At 44.1% G+C, this 20,947-nt stretch overlaps 1 protein-coding gene across 4 annotated transcripts in view; it reads left to right on the forward strand.

The window, feature by feature from the left end:
* Positions 1–20,947, forward strand: part of GALNT17 (polypeptide N-acetylgalactosaminyltransferase 17) — a 211,656-nt gene that overhangs the window by 92,454 nt on the left and 98,255 nt on the right. Inside the window, exon 1 of one of the 4 annotated variants that reach the window (XM_072026183.1) lies at positions 14,273–14,520. The exons of 2 other annotated variants lie outside the window; for them this stretch is intronic. In XM_072026183.1, coding sequence (XP_071882284.1) covers positions 14,288–14,520 — 233 coding nt within the window. In that variant the 5' untranslated portion in view covers positions 14,273–14,287. Of the gene's footprint in view, positions 1–14,272; positions 14,521–19,218; positions 19,355–20,947 lie in introns of those variants that run through there. One more of the 4 variants, XM_072026184.1, reaches the window with a different exon arrangement.

The following is a 20,947-nucleotide window of genomic DNA, read 5'->3' on the forward strand; positions in this document are numbered from 1 at the left end:
TCTTTGCAGGCATGTGGTGTGCTGGGGCCAGCTGGGAGCCAGCTAGAAGGTTAAATTGGACTTGGGATGAGGCTTGGCTGCGGCTGTTTTATGTGGTACTTAATCTTTAGTGGTGTTGGAAGGCAAAAGCTCATGTAATTAGTATTAAGATCACTGTGAGGAGGAAATTGGTTTTGAGAGCTATGGATTGTAAAAGAACAGAAAAGCTGGTGGTGTTTGTTTCTTTTTCCTAAAGATGAAAATAATTTGAGTTAACCCACCCAATTACCTGTTATCTCAGCCTCAACTGCTAATGGATTTGCTCTTGCAACATACTTATGAAAGAGAGCTCTCATCCTGGTTGCGTAAATGATGCCGAGTTTGAGATGGAAGAAATAAAAGGGGATTTAGATTATTAAATGTCATGTGAGTGGAGAGAAGGTGCCTAGTTCTACAGCTCACCAACATGCTTGAGGTGTTCCCTATAAACTGCCTCTTTGGACACAGGCTGCAAGTAACATTGAGGTTTCCCACTCTTGGCATGTTTCATTTGTAGTAAGACCATAGGGATTTGTGGTGGTAGTATTACTATTATTTTATATATACTTACATATATTTTTTCAGAAACAGCTAGATATTTCCTTAACTGCTTACAACAGCCATCATCCCCTGATGGCTTTCACAAGCACAGAAACGTGGTGTTTTCTTTATTTTGATTGATTGGTGTGTTCTTTCCTCTTTAATTTAGCCATTGAGACTTTTTCCAGGCAGCTGTTACAGCCTGAAGCTTTTGTACACACGGGATATGCTCAAACCTTTAAATATCCACAGCAATAAAGCAGTTCTCAGGAATAACTTTTCCCATCATGCAGAATGATGCAAGTGAGCTTTCATGTTTAGGATGACATTCCTGCATCTGCACCTTTGCAGGGACAGCATATTACACCAGCACATCAAAACCTCTAGATAACTCTAGACAGGCTTGCTTAAACTGCTGTATTTTCACCAACTTTCAAGTACTCGGCATGGCAGTCTTATTAGAAGGCTTCCAGCAAGTCCGAGTTGCTGCAGACTGTTACATGCCGGTGATGTTGTGAGGGCTGGGCAGAGTTTCAAGGATTATTTCTTGGGGGTTATGTTTTTGAAAAATCTCAAGCTCCCTAGGAAGCTGTTTGTACAAATGCTGCATATTCTTAAAAATTAGTGCTTGCTGACTTTAACTAGCATCTCCGAACTGCAGGAACGTTCCCATTTCTGTGTAAAGACAGGTGTAAAATGTTCTCACTCCTCTGGTGTAGCTGCTTTGGAAGTCAAAGGGAAAGCTGATTTCCATAAGAGCCAGACAGGGGGTGATAATGCTAACTTGGTTTGGAAACCTCACCTGGTATGTCTGAGAAGATGCTTGTGTGCAGGTGTTTGCTTAGAGGGATTGGATGTGTGTGAATGTCACAACAGCTGCAGAACACTTACGGAGCTCTGTAATGGCTTTATATAAAGTTTAAATCAAACACAAAGATAAAATAATGGTTCTGGTGATCCCTCTCTGAAGCCCCTTCTCATAAGCAGATCAAAGAAAACAAAGCTCTGTGTTGACCACACAAATGCTTTCTAATCTTTAAAGTCTGATTCCCCTCCAAGCCCTCTACTTGCTGCAGTTGCTTGTCCAGGGGGGTGACATCCTGCTGCCAAGTTTATAGCAAAAATCCCCACGTCCTCAGTGAATGTTGGAGCCAACTTTAGACCAGTCTGAGATCAGTGTGGATGTACTGCCACAGGTTGTGAGTGCTCCTGGGAAGAGCTGGTACAGGCACCTTATGTAAACATCTAAATAAATCAAACCCTGGCTGTCTTTGGTGTGCTTGCTGGAGACTCGTGCTTCCATGTATATCACTTTTGAAATTAAGGCCACTCCTGCCTGGCACAGGTCAGAACAGAGGCCTCTGACAACTTGTAAACAGCCTACCAGAAGACAGAGAGGGATTTTTTTCATCAGTATTTAATTTGGGGCAGTCTTGCTTGGACCTATATTCTGGGAGAGAGAAGGTTTAGGTCAGAATCCTGATCTCAATAAACTTTGTCATCCATCTCTGGATTAAATTACAACCATCAAGCATTTTACCAGCTTCAAAAGTAGTTTTACAGAAACCTTTTTAGTTTTATCAGTGTGGACTTGCCATATAGTTATGAGTTTTTTTGGTGATGATTTGAAGCCACAGAGGGAAAAAAAAAAAAAGGTCTAATTGACTTTCCTGATTTTGACTTTAAATGTATTGGGGAGAAGTGAACCCCAACTCACTGCACAAAGTGACTTTCACCAGAGTGCTAATTTTAAGCTCTCAGACTTCACAGAGATTCCCTGTGGTGTGAGAAACCTGCTATGAGCTTTGGATGGTTCGAAGCTCAGATTGCCTTTTTATGTCATACCTTTTTTTTTGATGAATTCTCTGTCTGGTCATTTTTAACATTACATAATTTAGTACAGAGCATAAAAGAAGGGTGTCTAATAATTTGTAACAGTGTCAGGTTTTACAGGATGAACAGATTTATGTCAATGCCTGAAACACTCTAAAGCTCCCGCACCTGAGGTTTAAGCATATGTAGATGGTTAATGGTAGCCCATGTGCTGGCCAGCTGTACACGTTTGTTAGTGCCACATCTAATTTCAGAACATTTATGATTTTTAAAAGACTGTCCTTGATTGCGACTGTTGGTCTCAGCCAGGAGCTGGGCTTGATCCAAACCCCACTGGCAGGGATGGCGAGGTTCCCACCTAACACCAGGGTTTGGGAGCGGACCCCACAAGCTATGCAAATTTTCTATAAATTAGAGAAAAGCTTCTGGAAGAAAGGATCAACGTTTCTGCAGTCTCTGAGCATCGTGGCCAATGTTGTCGCTGTAGACAGCAGCGTGTTGTGACACAGTCTTGGTGCATGGACCTGAGTGGGCTCATGCTTGGCTGTGTTATAAATGAAGTCTCAACTCAATCTGAATTTAGTAATATTTATAAAAGGCAAGTAAACAACGCTGGGTGCGTGGAGAGTCTGTGCTCTACCAACATGCACACATGAATATTGAACATTCTAAACATACAGAACATTGCTTTTCCATGCTAAACCCGAGTATGCCTATACATACCCGCACCTTGACCTCAATTTGGTCCCATATTTCAGGCTCATAAACTGTCCGATTGTTAATAAGGAGAATAAGCTGTAAGGTTACCAGGACAGTCTTTGTTCCTAAGGACGTGTGATTCCCCATACTGCGCAGCTGCTGACCAGCGAGGGGCAGCTGTGTGCGCAGCTCCGCTTCTCTCAGCTCAAGCTTCTTCCCAGCTCCGGTGTGCCAGTTTCCAGTGACTTCCAGTACGAGCTTTGAGTGGTTTGCTGAGTTTGGCCAAACCTATCTTCATGAGGCGATCAATGTGCCTGTTCCCGTCCTGGTCTCCGTTCTGCTAGCCGGTCCCTATTCATTCCTTTTTCCTGCTTCTTTATTGATGACATAACTTCATTATATCGTGTTGCCTTTTTCATCTTGAGGGCAGGCTCCCCTCTTATACCCTTCTCCCCACAGCAGTCCTTTTCAAAAACAACTCTTCATTGGTCAAACAACTTTGCATATAATAGCAACAGCAAACACCCAGCAACTTCCATGCCTTAATGGCTGGAGAACAGCAACTGCATGGTATCTCCTGAATCACCCTTCTTTGTTCCCTCTAAACTCTTTTACATTCCTGATGGCCTCATCGTTAAGAGTTTGATGGTATCAACCATGGGGCTTGGCGACCCCCATGGCCACACTCGCACATCTCCCCCTTCTTTATTAATATCAACCATCTTCTTGACACAAATTGTTATGCCGTATCTCACAGCAAGTTTGGCCAAGTGACCATCCAGAGGTGGTTTTTTTTGTACGCTTTTAGGTAACAGGGCTTGGGTGCTGGTTGCTGCGCTAGAGGAGGATGGGTTTCTCCTGGGATGGAGGGGAGCCCTCGTTCTAGTCCCAAGTCTTCAGGCCAGCTTGGTGCAGGTTTAAGTGGGGGCTTGTTTTCACTGAAACCACTGCTCTGCTAAACGGAAGGAGTCTTGCACGTAAAGCTTCAAGACCTTCTTTGGGCACCAAAGTCAACAGGGAATTTTCCTAAAGTGCCTTTATAACTGGGTCAGGGCCAATTAGCCTCCAGGATTGTCCTTTGCGGAGGTGAGCAGAGGGTGGGAGAGCAAATCCTCCCTCCTGAAGGGAGTCATCATTTATTGATATAAAATGCTAATATAAGTCATTTCCATAAGGAAAGGTGGCTAGCCACGCTGGAAGAATTTGCCTTAGTGTTTTTAAGTCTTTACATAAGAGAAGTGTTTTAATTAAAAGGAAGAAAAAAGAAAAAGCATGCTTCTGATTTAAAAATAAATAAATACTTGCACTGACAGAACTTCTAATCTGAGCCCTAGTCACAAAAACAGCCTTTATTGATGTCAAAGTTGCTTTAGAAAAGGAAAGAGTAAACAGGATTTGGCCTTTAATTTGTGAAGGGTTTTGATTTTTCAGAGGCATTAAAGAGACAGAAAAGATGGGTATTGAATTATTTAACAATTGCTAGTAAAATTAAGCTTCAGTCAGCCTGCTTTCACCGAAATAATCTTATGAATAAAAACAAAACAATCTGGGGCAACACCAATATACAGTGCTCATATCCCGCTGGCTGAATTGTTTCAAAGTAGTCCATGAAGTGGTTTTGCAAGTCAAAGCCAAGTGGAGCCTTTTCTGTGGTCTGTTCACACTTCCCCTAGGAGAAAGCTGCTGTTGATGGATTATACAAACGTCTTTTCTCTCTAAATCTGAAACCGAGGGGAAAATATGCAAAAAGGAGTTGGGGGAATTTGGCTCTTTGAATTTCTTTTTTCTTTAGCAGATGGCATTTAAGTGATTTATTGTCTAAAACCAATCTTTTCTCATTAAGAAGCAAGTATTTAATGACTTCTGAGGTGGGTATTCAAAACAAAGAAGTGATAATCGAGGCAATCGTGCTCAGTGACAAAACACAGCAGCCCTTCATCAAACAAACTTAAAAGAGTGTTTGAGAGCAAGTGCTGAGGGCTATGATTTTCTTTCATGTGCACTTTAATTCACTGTCCTCTTCAGTCAGTGGCACATAAATAGGCATAGTTTAAATTAAAGGAAAAAAAGATCCCTATTATCATACCCATCGGTTGGAGCAATAAGTGTTTGATGCCGGCGAGCTCCCAGCTGCCTCTGCTTGGGAGCTCTGGAGGCTTTTAGAAATTCTGCCTCCCAGAGCACCACCCTGCTGGTGGGCTGTGCTGGGCAGCCCAAATGAAACCTTGAGGTTACGTCTCCTTCCCAGTGCTTGCAAAGCGTGTATGCATGGGTGCAGGCAGCAGGCTGAGCATCGCATGTTTCATGGCCAGAACCTGTCCTGGGGGTTGTTCCCTAGCCCTGTGTTAGCAGGCAGGGCACAGAAGGCTGCGGCCTCATCTTGGTGTGCTCGTTCTGCCCATCTGTGGCATTTGCAGGTGCCTGCTTTCCGTGCTGGCTGGTGAGCTGGGAAGCTGTAGCCGCTCTTCCTTCCCTCTTTCCAGAGCACAAACACAGCTGTGGAAACTTGCAAGAGGAAAATGCCAGGGAAGGGCAGCTTTGGTAGTTCTTGGTGGCGTTGCTGCTGTCACCTGTTCAGGTCACTGCTGAGCCTGCCTATATGGGATTTTCTGAAAATTTCTCTTTTTTATAATTTTGGCATTTCAATTTGTTTTTTTCTAGCTTCTTGGAGAGGTCAGAGCTAGCATTGCTGTTGGGGCCGTGGTGCTGTTTGGCTTTGCAGCGGGGCAGGGCCAAGGGCACAAACCTCCCCGTGCAGGGCAGCAGCCCCTTGCCCTCTGCCTCAGTTGTGGCGTGGGTGAGTGTGGCCCATTGTGGGGCCCTGAGGATCACGGTGATGTGGAAGGGCATCTGATAAGGTAAAAGTTACCTAGAGAGCAAGGGGAGTGGATGAGGTGGCAGAGTGTGTCTGTAGTTAGGGGGTAATTTGGTGGCAGCAGAGGAGTGACTCCACAGTGTGCGTGATGGATGTCCTGGCTGCCGGCTCTCTCCTGCTGCTTACTCTGTAGACAGGACTTTTCCTGGGAGGATTTGTTTTACAATCGATTCAAGCCCAGATCAAGCAGTAGCATTGAGAACACTGTTAGTTAGGTACAAATTTAGTTTTTAGCAAGCATTGCTGTTCTTCACAGCGGGCTTTGTGCACGCGTCCTGTGGATGGAGGAACACCATGCTTTGAAGGAGACAGCTTGTCTCCAGAACACAGCCCCCACGTCCCCATCGCTTTTCACAGACAGTGACACATCTGAGAAATGCAGACTTCAAGCACTGGAGGTTGGAATTGTGAAGAGTATTTCAGGCTTTGAGAAGAAGCTTTTGGGTTTGTGGAGTCAAGGGACTCTGGGGCGGTGGTCTCCCATCCCCAGACACAGAGGTGCACCCACCCTGATCTTCAGGGAAGAAGAACTGAAAAGTTGATCTTTGCTGCCTTCTGCAGCTAGGCAGGCGCTGTGGTGCTTGATGGAGTTGTGTGTTATGTACATTGGGCTCCTTCAAAGAACAGGCTGAGGACTGGCAGACAATGTTATTGCTGAAGATTTTTGCATTCATATGGAAATAAAAACACTTTCAAACGTGTTTTAATTGCCTTTTTTTTTTTTTTTTTTTTTTTTTTGAGGCTCCAGAATGCAGCTTTCATCAACACCTCTAAATTACTGCAAGTGGTGACAGCCTGCTGCCTGGCTGCCTGCAGAAGCACTGCTGGGTTGTAGAGCCCTTCAGCGCAGCAGCTGTAGAAGAGCAGTGTCTATAGAAGCTTTCTAGAAGAGCATCAGCTGAGCTGATCCTAAAGGATCTGGTGAGGCTCCGAGTTGTCACTGCCCATGCTTCCCCCCGGCATGGGGAGCAGCCCCCGCTTCAGCTCATGTATTTCAATCCCACATGGAGGGAGGATGTGGTGGAAGTCCTCACTGCTCATTAAGATTTTTGGGGTCCCCAAGTCAGAAACCTGCTTTGCTTCCCATCCCAAGATGATCTAGGGAGAGCAAAATACTCCTTGAGGGATATGGGAGGCCGGGAGCAGGGTTTTGCTCTGATTAGCTCTGTGGCTGAGCCTCTCCCATGACATGATGGCTGAGGAAGCCTGTTTTTTCTGTGCCGGGCACCTTTGTGTTTAATGAACACCTTTCTCAGATCCCAATTGTCTTGTAGCTGCTGTGATCCTTAGAAGACGAGTGGGTACTTGCTAATGAGCAGTCAGGCTGGAGGTGTTCTTAGCTTGATCTGACAAGCGCTCGCTTTGCTCTGATTAATGCCTGGGTGAACTCACTTTTTTTTTTTTTTTTTGGAAACTAGTTCAGACCTGCTGTGTTGAAGCAAAGAAATGGGGTGCCTGCAGGGACAGGTGGAGGCAGGGCTTTGCTATGGGCTTGTCTGCCCTGGAGTAGTGGCCCTGTAGCCTGTCCCCACTGTTCTTCATCCCTGTCTTTAATGCTACGGGCATGGAGGCAGGAATGATAATCTGCTGTGGAGTCTCTGTTAGCCCAGCACAAGCCAATAGCAAAGCATCGCTGCTCAAATGTCAGTGTAGCACGTCTTCTATTTCCTTGTCCTTTCTGTCTATGTGATTTCCTTTCAGGAAAAAATAAATCAAGAAGGAAGAAAAACAACTATTTAAGCTAAACAGCTGTTGGTGGCTTTGCACGGTGCCTGAAGACCTCGAAGTTTTGTGGCTGCAGGCAGCCTGTCTGACCGATGGGAGAAGAGGGCTGAAGGAGGCTTCTGCCCTGCAGGATGGGGGTGTCGTGGGCTGGGCAGAGGGGTGGGCTGCTCTGTGGCACCCAGCCTGCCGTCCGGATCGGCCCTGAGAGGTTCCTCGCTCCCTGGAGAGAGGGAGGCTCACATGCGATAGTCCTTGTAAATTCTTCCCCAAGTCGCTGCTTGGAGGTGTTTTGAAAGAGGTCTTTCCTCTGCTAAGTGTTAGATTGATGTCAGCAGAGGCAATAGTCCATTCTGTTACTGTCGCTGCCGCCGACACCACTGCTCTATTTTTCTTTGCAATTAGAAAAACCATCAATCATTTTCACAGATGTGCACCTTATAATTGCCTTCTCTTGCGCTCCCGGTTTAGCGTAGATGTTCATGTCAAGTCCAGCCCTGGGAGAAAAGAGCAGCTGACAGGTTTCTGAGAGCTCAGCAGAGATTCTCCATAAACTCTCTGTTTCCACGTGGGATTTAGCGACCATGTGATTTAGTGTTTCTGGCTTCTTTTTTTAGAGGAAATAAGTGTTGTGGTTTTTTTTTTTTTCTTCCTATTGTAATGACAGAAATTTTTCTTTAAGTGTGGCAAGGCTGGGTGCCAAAAAGCAGTGTCTTGAATTCCTCGCAGTGCAAACTTTCAGTAAGCAGAAAAACAGAAGAGTGGGAGAGCTGCAGGCTCTGGGCATGGGCTGCTTGGGATGTTGAAGCCAGTGGCAGCCCTGAGTGAGGCTGGAGCTGGACCTTAGAATGCGATGAGAATGGCTGTGGCCAACGAGACAGGCACAAACGCTGACGCTGAGAAGAGCCTTGGGGATGCAGTTTAATTTTTTTCCCTAGGAAATCAAGAAGTTCCTTCGTGCCCTGTCAGTGGGCTGCTTGCACTGGAAGAGAGGAGACAACAGAGTTTGATGCGAGGCTGTTTCGGGAGAGCAATGCACACAGCAAAACGGCGGCGTTTGAGACCGCTCTGACTGCAGAGGGATCAGATGGTTGGTCGTGAGTGGTGCCATTATAGTGTTAATTACATCAGCCTGAAAAGCAGGTGTTACTTTGGTTTAAAACAGAGCATGAGGTGGCTCAGAGCAGTTCCCCCGAGAATTTTTCTCTCTTCTCAGTACAGCCGTGACTTTCACAATGATTTAGGATGTGTTACTGCATTTCCTTTGCTTCTTGGTAGAGGAAAGGGACATGAACACTTAGTAATGTTACATCACCCCAGTGTTTAATCCTGTCTTTTTGGTTTGGTTGGCAGCTGTGTGAGTATCATCTCAGAAGCAGGCTGAAAGTATAAAGAAAAAAGAAACTGCATGAGCACTGGGTTTTGTCCTTGCTGTTTGTCCGTAGGCATCTGCACTTAGATGTGGGCAGTTGTGAGTCTGGTCACAGCTTCCAACAGGAAAAAAAATCTGCTTTTCTTTGAGATCACAAGGTTTGGTGACGGTATTTCACCTTCATCTAAGTGAGTTTCTGGATTTAGGTCTGTCGCATCCAAATGCTATTTTGTTCTGTTTGTATTGTAAAGCTCTCTGGCCGCTGGTCAACAACCGTAATGTTTCTGCTGTAATATTGCTGCTGGAGGAAAATGCAGCTGTAAGGAGAGAGGCAAGCACGCAATATGCAGTCCTGCATAGTTTTGGGGAATTGAGCTCTGACTGTAGGATGGTCTAAAAATAAGTGGAAAGTGGAGGGAGAGGAGAGACTCCATTTCTCCATTTACTTTAGGAACAGAAATGAGGAGATTGGGGAAGCAGATGGCTGGCTTGCTGCTAGCCACAGTTGATTGTTCCAGCTGATTTGGGGATGGGCACATGTAGGCATTGCCAAGGAAACTCATGTGGGTATTCATGAAGACAAGTATAATAAAAGGTTAGTAGTTTTTCTGGACTGGCACAAGGCTGGTGGCCTCTTCAGGCTTGCGACACCAAAGCGGCGATCAGAAGGGACTTAATGCTCTGTGTGGTGAAATACTTAGCGTGTCGAGATTGCTGCAGAGGTCTTGACGTAAACTGAGGAGCTTTGCAGGCCTGTTAGTTATCGGGGCTGTACAACAGGTACACTCCATTTTAGCAAGAAATAGCCTTGCCGAAAGACAGTGCAGCATAACTGTGGTTTTTTTTTTTCCCTTTTTTTTTTTTTTTTTTTCCAGCGAGCAGTCCTTCCTTTGCTGATTTATGGTTAGCTTAGTCAAGAAATTCCTGCATGCCTAGTGAAATGGGTTCATTTTTAACTGTGAGGGAGCATTTTCTTTTTATGCAGTAGCTTCTTTTTGTGCTTTTGTGAAATAGGCTTTAACATAGAAATAAATCATCACAGCATTACTAAATTAAAAATAAGTTTAAAACCAGGCAGTGCCGCAAGCCAAGGTTAAACTTGGATCAGGAGATCAGATTATAGTTTCATCAGTCTTTCCTCCCACTCTTTGCTTAATTTGGTACTTAAATGAACTTAATAACCATTTCAAAGATATGTACACCCAGCTGCTTTGGAGAGCAGTCTCCTGGTCCTCATGTTCTTATTTTGGGTCACGCGCATCATTGCACTAATGTGCTATAACTGTACTCCTAGATGCCACAGTTTATTTGGATGTAGAAGAATTACACTTGGTTGGAGCAGAATTAACATTGAGTTTACCTATCTTTATAAGGCAAAAGAAGTAAAACATTTTCAACCGGCAGTTTTTTGGTTGATTTTGTTTACTTGCATCTCTGTCTTCATAGCTGCCTTTTAAAGGGTGTTGAATGACAACGTTATTTGGAAGAAAACTTACCACCAACGGGCAACTTGGCAACTGAACAGTCACAGGGGACAAACTGGCAAAGGTATATAGGTGCCTGGTGATGTACTGGTGCTGTAGGGGATTTATAAAAATCTGTCCAAGAATGTTTTATTCCTCACAATCAGTCTAGTCCAAGAGATGTTTTTAACAGTCTTGCCTTTCAGAAACATTTTATCCCTTGAAAGGCTCATCTTTAATTACTCTGCACCTCCATTCCTGTCGGTTAAATGAATGTGATGATTTTTTCCTCCCACTTGTCTTCTTTCATTTACTGGAAGGGTGATGTGGCAAAATACTCAAGCATGCTCCTAACTCAGAGAGCTTAAACAGGAGTGTTTAAATGGTGCTAAATGTGAGCTACTTGGTGAACTACTTTGCTGAACCTTGACCACTGTTTATAGTGGCTTCTGTCTGGGTTTTTCTGCTATTTGTTTGCTATTATCTCAATCGGTTGTCTAGATGCCGTTGCTAAACAAATGAGATGATAATTAGCATAGCAACATCAGAGGAAGTTGATTTTCCATCTGTAATAAAGATGATGATAATTAAACATGCATGACCTCATTGGATTGAATATGAATCAATTAAAATTAAAACTGGCTGGGAATTATTTTTCTCCCGTGATTGTTTTTCAGAGAAAGCAAGAACAATATGACAACTCCTAATGGAAAGAATTTGAACTGATATGCACCCTTGTTATTTAAAAATGAAAACGTCATGATTCTTCAAGGGTGGTGTATTTAGTGGTACCTCCCCCACCCTGCCTGGTGCAAATGTCCGTTTTGATGAAGTTTTTCACCTGGGGGGAAGAAATAGTGAAAAACTTTACAGCTATTTCTAGCACTGTTTAGCAAAACTCAGATCAAACATGTGCAAATGCTTTCTGCGTATGTGTCCAGGGAGGCATATTCCACAGGCACTGTGGCCAACAGGGTGCATAAATTACTTTTATAACACGTTTTAATTTCCTGTGCATGAGTGAACACCGCAATGGAGCAGTTTATTTTAAAGGAAAATGATTTATTAAAGGCAAACTGCAGAGATGAAACAAAAAGGGAGCTGAAGTTGGAAACCCAGGTTTGGTGCCCCATCAAGGAGCTGGTGATGCACTTGCCCTCAGCACTTAAAGTGGGACCCAGGAGAGCTTCTCTGGAGCACAGGTGGGAAAGGATTGCATTGAGTTCCTTTTTGCCGTTTTTTCAAAAATGAGATTGTGGTGGCACTGTAGCAGTCATGGCCAGACCTGCCTGGGGCTTTTGGTTTTGTTTTTTGAGAGCTGTGTGACATGTCCTAACTGGCAGCAAGATGCAGCCTGGTTTAGTTCAGAGCATTGACCTGAAAAATGGGAAACCAAAGCCTGTGCAGTCCTAGGTCACTGTTTAGCGTTTTGGGATATGCTTCCAGGCCTTTTGGTTAAAGCTATTCTAATCTGTATAATTTATCAAACATGAGAAGGGGTTGAAAGCAAAATGCAGTAGCCCTGCTGCTGTGGTGAGGATGCACACCCCTGGCAGGGAAGCCCTGAATTCAGCTGCTGCTTTGACTTTTTGATGTCTTGGTTGAATATCCTGAACAGCAAGATACTCAGCATGTGTGCTTTAGGTTAGGGTCATCTTTTGGTCCTTTTCCTCCCCGCCAGTAGTAAAAAAAAATAATAAAATAAAATAAAAAAATCCCATTGTATCTAGAGCAGAATAAAAGCAAATGCTAAAATATTGCTTTTCCCTTCCCCTTCCAAAAGAGTTTTTTCTTGACTGTCCTCAGTAATTGGTAATATGCGGTGTGCTTAAAATCTAAATACGGTCCCATGTGCTGGTTGGGGTTTAGCACTTGACTGCACTTGTGATGGGGACATTCATGATTCAAACTCTCAGATTGCCTTGTATCTGATAAATGACTGGAACACAAAGTTGTATCTGCATGGGCAATAGTCCTAACCGTACACTGCCATGCATTGCCTTGCTTGAGGATGACATATGACAAAATAACGTTGCAGGGTTTGTTTGAATACATCAATTTAAAGTTACATGTTTTCCAAATGGATTTGTTTTTGCCTGTCACTTGCATCTTCTGTGGACATGGAGAACTGTTTCTGGAGAGAGATGTAAGATGTGTCTCTGATTGCATCAAAGAAATAACATATCTTAGACTGGAAATCCTGGTTTTATTTCATTTTTGTTTCATCCTGGAATCTATCTCATTTAGGCTTCATTGCTGCAAAATGGCCAGTTATAACCGAGTGTGATTGGTGTATTTTCTGTTATCTTTATAGGCTTGGCTAAAATGCGGAAGCTACTGTCTGCAGGTATCAAATAAAAAGGGTTATTGCAGATACAGAAATGGACGCCAGCTGAGTGCAGACGAAGGCTGCATAAAATGTTAAATCATTCTGTTTTGAATATGTTATCTTCCCATGTGCCAGCCCCCACCCGCTCTCATCTTTCATTTGGCCATTTCTACATAAGACAGCTCTTTACAGTGGCTTCCCAGAGAGGAGGAAAAAACTTACATTTTTTCTTCAGGAAATGTTTACCCTGAGTTGTTATCAGGCACTATGTGAGTTGTTAATGTAAGTAACATTTGAATCCAGCCCCACATAAGCAGCAGGGCTGTGTGTGTGCTTGGTGCGCAGGGATACGGGCTTTGACAATAGCAGTTGGCTATATTCTGAGCTACATTTTAGGGGGAAAAAGGGGATAATGGGGAGTGGAGAAAGCTGTGCTTGGTTAGGAAAATCCTATCTGCTCCTCAATAGGCCGAGCTCTCAGCGATGCTGGAGGAAGAAGCTCCCCATGCTGAGGGGTAATGCCCAGCAGGGTAGGTACGTTCTCCAGCTGGTTCTGTGGTCTGACAGCAAGAAAAAAAACCTTTTTTTGGTTACATCCACGCTCTTTGCTGTTGTCTACTGGTATCCTTGGGGCAAGGAGGTGAATCCAGCAAGGCGTGCTGGGTTGCTGCCATCATGCGTAACCTGCTGAGTGTCTCTTCTTGGTGGCCTCTAGGGATGAAAGAGAACAGAACTGACTCAACTGGAAGAGATCTGCAGTGCTAGTGGTTGGGAGAGAGGAAAAAACATTTTTCAACTTGTAAGCTGAATAAGCTTTGCAGGAGGTGCAAAGAGACAGTGAATGTTGCATCCTGCCAGGTGTGCTTATGATCAAACTGCATTTTAGTCTTGGAAGAGGAAGCTAAACACGTCCGTTTGAAGCAGATATTGATAAAACATAATGAATTTGATTGGAGTTCAGGGCTATATTGGGCTGGAGGCAGCAATCTGATAAAATGACAAGGTTTAGCACTGGGGCCTCTTACTCTTCATTAGGACAAATCTTGGAAACGAGCTCTCCCTTTTGCCTCTTAATTGCACTATCAAGGCCAGTATCAAAAAGGCAGGATGCAAGTGACTGCTGCTGCCCAAGATGCTATTATAATTAGAGTAGTCCCTGAACCTCATCCAAACTTACAATGTAGTATCAATTCAGGTTAAATTGGGAAACTGAGCAGAAAATTGCTGTCTGGTGTTTTGAGTGTTTTTTTGCATCTTAACATTATCTGATATTGGATCATTATGTAGTGATGCAAAATGCCAACAAGTAACAGCACAGCGCGGCAAGTAATGACGCTGGGATATAAGAGAAGTAAATAGTGAGTGAAATTTAATTTCTTATGCAGTTTCATGAAATAGAAGTCAACTCAGGTACAGACTTGTTCAGATTAAATATAATGATCTGTGGCTGCAGCCGAACTCTGCAGGGAATGCATATCTATAAGTTGAGGGGAGCGGGGAAGAGTTGCCATGGAAATACAACCGGTGTCATAGTTGCGGTGCATCACAAATGCCTCGTGTGTCGTGGCTCATTTTCCAGAAGGCTCAGGGAAGACCAGGAATTAAGGAGAAATGTCTTCAAATGTTTGCAGCAAGACACGTCTGGGACTGTGCAGAGACAGCTTAATAGGTAAACGTTTTGAGTCGTAACCGCTTTGCTGCAAAAGGGAAGCTGAAGGAGGGCTTCATGGCTCTCACGTGCTGCTTCATGCCATCTCCTTCCTGCCTCGAGGCCGGGGGTTAGACAAAGGCCTGGCAGCAGGGCCGCCTGGCCTGGCCTGGCCATGGTGATGAGCGGGGCCTCCTCTGCAGGCCCTTGGGGCACAAGTGCTGGCTCCTGCCATTGGCCAGCCCTCACGATGCACTGAGCCAAAGGTGTTGCTTTTAAACTGGGTGACATGTTCTTTATTTGTAAAGAATTATTTGGCTGAGAAGATCTGTAACTTCACTGGTTCTTTGCTTGCACGGCCTTGGGTTTGGGTTTTCTTCTATGTGTGTTCTTGAGATAGTCAGCTCCTGCGCAAGGCACCGCCATTTCCCACAGTTCAGGCCTTCCAAGCCTTTGGCAGCCCAGTTTCTTTCTGCTTGTTTTTATTGCTTTAGCCTGTGTTTTCTTTTAGCCCATGAAGGAGGCCTCAGGTGAGTTTCTTGCAGTTGCAGAAATGTGCCTGTTTCTTTCCAAGTAGCTTGCAGGATGCCAAATGGTCCAGAATTATTGTTTGATCTAATCCTTTAATTGGGAATTAAATTGCTCACTGTTGTGTGAACTAGCACATCGCTTATTGTAAAATGGGATGAAGCACTCAAGGGTATTTTTCTTATTTTTCTGACTGGGGGGGAAGGAGTACTTTCTTTACCATGCAAAAATGAGTAAGGCTGCTGGACAAACATCTTGGGTCTTTATAGCCTCTCTTCAGGTAATTATGGTATAATTCAGGCTTCTGAAATAAGAAGCAAAGAAATAAATGATTAACTTGTCTGTATAGTATTGAAATCTCTCTATACTTTAAAGCAGTCCCATTTGCCATAGTGGCTAAATACAAGCAAATGCATACTTGAAGCAAAAATCTATTGGAATGACAGAAAATCAGAAGATTGGAAACCAGAATCCAGCAGGGTTCACCAGCTCTGGTTGTGCCTGGTTTGGGTTAGCTCTCTCTCTTTCTGGCATCACAGTTTGTCTGTGGTATGGGTGTAACAACCCCACGGTTCGTATGTGCTTGCAAAGTGGTTTCAAGGCATGTGCTGGTTGCTTATTCTGGAGCAAGAGGAGTAGAAGGCAACAGTGCTGAAGTCTGTGAACAGGTGCTGAACTCCAAGCAGGATAAATTGGTGTGTTTTCAATCAGTAATACAACTGGCAGTGAAATATCACAGGTTTGTCTTTTGAAATGTCTGTTTTGTTGAAATTTCAGTAACTTCTCAGCAGGGTGAGACCCTGTGGCGTAGCACAGCCCCCAGACAGCATCTCAACTGTGCCTTTGAGTTGAAGTCTGCAAAATCTGTGGGTACAGCTTGTCTCCTGGCTTATAGACACTCTTGCTGCAGAAGTGGTAGCAAGAGCAAAGCTAGTGCAGAGAGCACGTACATCTCTCATTTTTTCCTCCATCTTCTACTCCAAGCAACTCATCAACCTCAACACTGTGAGGTAAAAGTGAGTAAAATCAGAACATAAATCTTCATTTCCTCCACCGTGGTGATGATGCTCTCATTTTAGTTAGCTGAAAAATGCTCAGTTTTTGCCTAATCCCACCTGGGTGTGAATGGTGGGCAGATATCCTAGAACTGCAGCTCTGGAGCCTAGTTTATTTTCTGAAGCAAAGTGATGCTCCTAAAAATTAAGTGTCATTTCTCTTTTCTTGCTGATATATTTCCTTTAGCAGCAAAGAAAGGCTGCAGAAGAAAATTGAGTAGAGGTTCTACTGAATTCAAAAACACTGTAGTGATAAATACGGTTCTGAATAAACCTCCTTGTAGTCACAAATCAATTAATCTTTTTTTGCCCCGTGCACTCCATCCTAAGGATTTACTTTTTCATTGAGCTTTTGCTAGCTAGTGCAGTATACCTAATTCTTCACCTGGATAAATAACTAGTGGCATTTTTATTCTAAAGCAAACTGGCATTATCTTTCTTGCTGTGTACAAGCAAATGGAAAATAACCTTCATTTATTTTTTATTTTTTTATTTTTTTTTCCCTGAGCAGCCTCTTGTGATTTGTGGCTTAGAATAAACAAGAGTTCCGGGCCTGGCTCTGAGCGGCAGCATGCTTGTCCTCTGAAAGCACTTTGCTTTAGCCTTTTTGTTTGCAGTTACCCCTCAGCTAATGATACACCATGGGTACCGGGAGCTGTCCCACTAGTTTGGAGAAACGTGGCCAGTGCAGTGGGCAGGGGCAAGTTTGCTCGTTTTGTGCTTTGAGCCAGCTGAAAACTCTGCAATGGGTTTAGCGCAGAGCCATGGAGCTCATCAGCTCCAGAGCCAGCAGTAGGATGTGCAGCCTGAACTCAGGGCAGGGATGGAGTGGGCACGTGTGTCCCTGCGATAACCCATGGAGACACACTTGGTGTGGTGGCAGGCTGCTATTACAATAGGACAATAACATCGGTAGGGCGCAAGTCCAAATGATGGCATTACCAACTGGGTGGGTTCCGATTTCTGGTTGCAGGTCTGTGCCCGTGCTGCGGCGCTGGGAAGTAGGGCAGAGCTTGCCTTCAAGTTAATCAGCTAGTGACATTAGCTGGAAGGGGAGAATTGATGTGCGTATACTGACTGTGTCAGCTGCCTGCACCACCCAGCACTGGAAGGCCTGTAGAGAGCCCCGTGTGAAGAGACTCCTTGACACAACCCTTTCCCACACCTGGATGTTGTGATCTGGACTCTACCCTTGTTCCTTGCAGAATACAGGGGAGAAGCAATGAGAAATCCCTAATAATCCCTAGTGTTCCATTTCAGGCTAAACTTCAAAAATTAATTCTGAAGGTCTTCCATATGACAAGCTTAATTCCAGCTGTGAACTTGTATTATTGTGCAGCTTATTAATTACCTCTGCAGAATGATTTTTTTTTCAGCTCTATTTTTCTAGTGACTCCATATTTGGGAGGTGGCTTCAACAAGATGATCACCATCCTCATCCTGCAGCCTAAAAATTGAATGGCCATTCTGTTCTCATTTCCATCCAGATGATAAAGGTGAAGGATGCTGTGCCCCGCTTTACTCTGTTGCGTGTAGGAAAGGTAGCTGAGGAAAGTCAGTGTGACATCCTTTGTGAGTACAAAAGATTGTGATGCTAAAGTATGACAGAGAATTTGGATCATGAATTGCAGCACCACCTGCATTTTGCCCCTGTGGTTGCCCTACAGAAATATTTCTAAGAGGACAGGGCATGGTAGCGGGAAGCTGGAATTCGGATTGCAGAGCTCCCAAGAGTTCTTCTTTCATCCCTTGTAGATGCAAAATGTTGATTGAGTTCTAAAATCCCAAGAAATAGAGATATTTAAAATCTCTGAAGAGCTCTTCCGCTCAGAAAGATTTTCTCTCATTAACATCCAACATCAAGGATGCTCCCTGAAAAGAAGAGTCTTCCCTGTATATAACTATAGTGGCCCATTAAATATCCTGCTTGGTTTGTGTCCTGTGGTTTATGAAGGAGAGATTTTCTTTCTGGTCTCTTAGTGGGAGAGGCAAAAAAGGCAAGGGAATAGTAATTAATTGCAAACACTCTTTCAAAAGTCATGCAAAGTATTAGCTGCTGTAAGTGATCTTTGTGGAAAACACTGTGTGTTAGATTTCCAGCTGATGAAAAAGGGGTTTTTCCACCCCAGGGTCTGGCTTATTAGGTTTAACCGGCAGATGGTAAAACCTGTTTGCTGTTAGACGTGATGGAGAACAAGGTGGAAGAGGATGGAGGCAGTAGGATGCGGAGGGGCTGGCTGGGCTATCTTTTCTGTCTCAAAGAAGCATCCTGCTAACAGCAGCATGAGTCATACGAGCTAAAATTAATTTATAATAACATGAAACTGTCTTAAAATGACAAAGTTTAATAACCGCAAACGTTAACCGCATCTAACAGCAAATTTAAGCCAGTAGCAGATGGTTCATAAAAGTATCATATCGGCTGTGACCACGTCAGTTTAATTTACGGATGGAACTGCAAGCCTTTATTGTCAGCTTGACCAGCTGAATCTCATTCTGGTCAGTGAGATATTTTTTTCTCTCCTCTGGGGGTGGGGAGAGGTTTTCAGAGTTAACTCTTATTTATAATGCATGGCCTGGTCATTCTTTCCTTGACCTGTTGAAACTATGGTGGGTGCTTTTTCTCTGTATCACAGTAATTCTCACAGAGATGGCAAACAAGATTAAGCTTGTAATAGGCGTGGACCAAATACGTGGCAGCTGTGATCCTTGTTGCAAAGCCTTGAAGACTGAATAGCTAGAGAAGGATGTGCACAGGTAGAGTGAAGCATAGGAAGCATAAGTGGCTTCCCAAGGGCACAGATCAGACTGTAAGGAAGACAGGAACAGAGTCAGGGGCTTGTACCCTGGGGGCAAAACGCTAATTTATATCATCTCTCAGCACATTTATTTACTGTATCTGTCTATTTTGCAAGGCAGTGTGTGCACAGTAGGAAAAGAACAAATGATCGTGTTGGGAAAAAGTGCATTGTGATATACATCATTCCATGAAAAATCTGCCAGGGCGTGATGTGTCTTCCTAGCAGCTCCACATGGTGATGCAGGCAGGAGCTGGATAGTCAAAAAATGCTCAGGACTATCAGTAAGTGGTGACACTTTTCCTTGGCTGACACCACCACTGCTGGTGTGACTTCACAAATAAGAACATCCCTCTCATCCCGGAGCCAGTTCCCTGGGGCTGTCGTGCCCTGAGCCAACCCAGGGGTCCCATAGGCGGTTTCACAGAGCTGAAGTCTGCACTGCTGCTAGCAGAGGAGATGCAGAGGTAACAGGTGGGTTATTTTTCTCATCTGGCAGCAGCTGGCTGTAAAACACATGTAAATGCACAGGGAAGGTACACAAGAAGGGTGGTGTTTTACATCTTTTGTCCCCGAGTCACTAATGGTGTTCACTTGTGGAGGGGAGAGGTGTTAAGAAGTTGTGGCCAAATGCAGAGAGTTTGTATTGATTTCATTCAAATCAAGGCTGTTGGGACAGCCACAAACATAGCATGCCTTTGGGAAGATGGAGAAAAACAATGCTGCCTTTCTGGAAAGCCTCTTTCTTCAGGACAACTTTGGAATAAATGTCCTAATTACTAACTGTAGATTGTGGGTGGGATAAGCCTGTAATGGCTCGAAAGTCAAAGGTGTGGAGTTGACCCCAGCACACCTGTGACCAGCCCTTGGATGAACACCACTTTAGGATTTAAGAGTGGCTTTCAAGGGCTTGGGAGGATGAGGTGAATGTGGGGGTCCCATGTCTGGGAGATTTTCTTGGCCCTAAGGACACAGGAGGCCTTGCTGTCACCACTGCGAGCTCTTGGGAGGTTCCTGGCTGCAGAACTGGGTATGGTGGCTGTTGCATTTGTTATATCAGGGCCCAAGCCCAAAAGCACAAAAAAAAAATCAGCAGGGAAGAAACCTGAAAATCCAGCTTGCTGCTGGTATACCTTAACATACTTCAGTAAAAGAGCTGCATTGCTGAGAATGAACAGTTGACCAGCTTAATTACCTTATGGTGGTAATGCCTTGCTGTTAACAATGAACCTTTCCTGCAAAATTGGGAAGGCTAATGGGATTGCAGAACCATTTTCCTCATTCCTCACAGCAGTAAGAGAAAGGAAGGGATCTGCCCCAGATTGATGATATTCAGGATTGTAGGCATCTAGGTCGCCTTTGAAGTTTGTCTTTTGGTTCTGAAGACCTCTAAGCACTGTTAAGTAACTTGCTTCAATGCGTCAATTGAGGTTTTAGGATACGATTGCTATTCATTGTGAACTAAGACTTTGTAAAATACAATAATCCGTTCAATGTAAATGAGAACATTTGCAATAGTTCGTGAAGGCCAAGCGTTTGGTGGGTTTGTCTGGGAGCACTGACAGTTTCAGTGAACAAATCCTCTATAGGCGACTACTCCTGCTCTGAAGTTTCAGGCTGGGTCTCGTTGTTTTCTTACCAAAATGAACATGTTCTCACCCAACGTGAGTCTTTCTTTGCATGCTGCTGAATATTCAGCCTCTGAAACAAGAGAGGGGAAATAAGTGAGGCAGTGAAGTTGAAAATGCATCTTGACAAGAACAAGGAGAGCTAAACTCTCCCAGCAGTTGAGCCGGGATGCTGATGGACAAAACGAACCGAGCATCCTCCTCACCTGTGAGATTCAGCTCTGTGGACAGGTCTCACAAATTTGCTGATAACGGGCACCTTGCAGTATTTGTCCCTTTCAGCACTAATAATTATCAGTCAAATGCTGATGTATCTATCTCTTTCCTGAAGTTTCATCAGAAAAATGGATGAGTTCTGAATTATTCACCATATGTTTCACATTTGGTCATCAGGCTTGCACTTCTCTCTCCTTTGCCGTTGGGGACTAGAGTGATGGAG

Source organism: Anas platyrhynchos, chromosome 20, assembly GCF_047663525.1.
Source record: "Anas platyrhynchos isolate ZD024472 breed Pekin duck chromosome 20, IASCAAS_PekinDuck_T2T, whole genome shotgun sequence".
Lineage (NCBI taxonomy): Eukaryota > Metazoa > Chordata > Aves > Anseriformes > Anatidae > Anas > Anas platyrhynchos.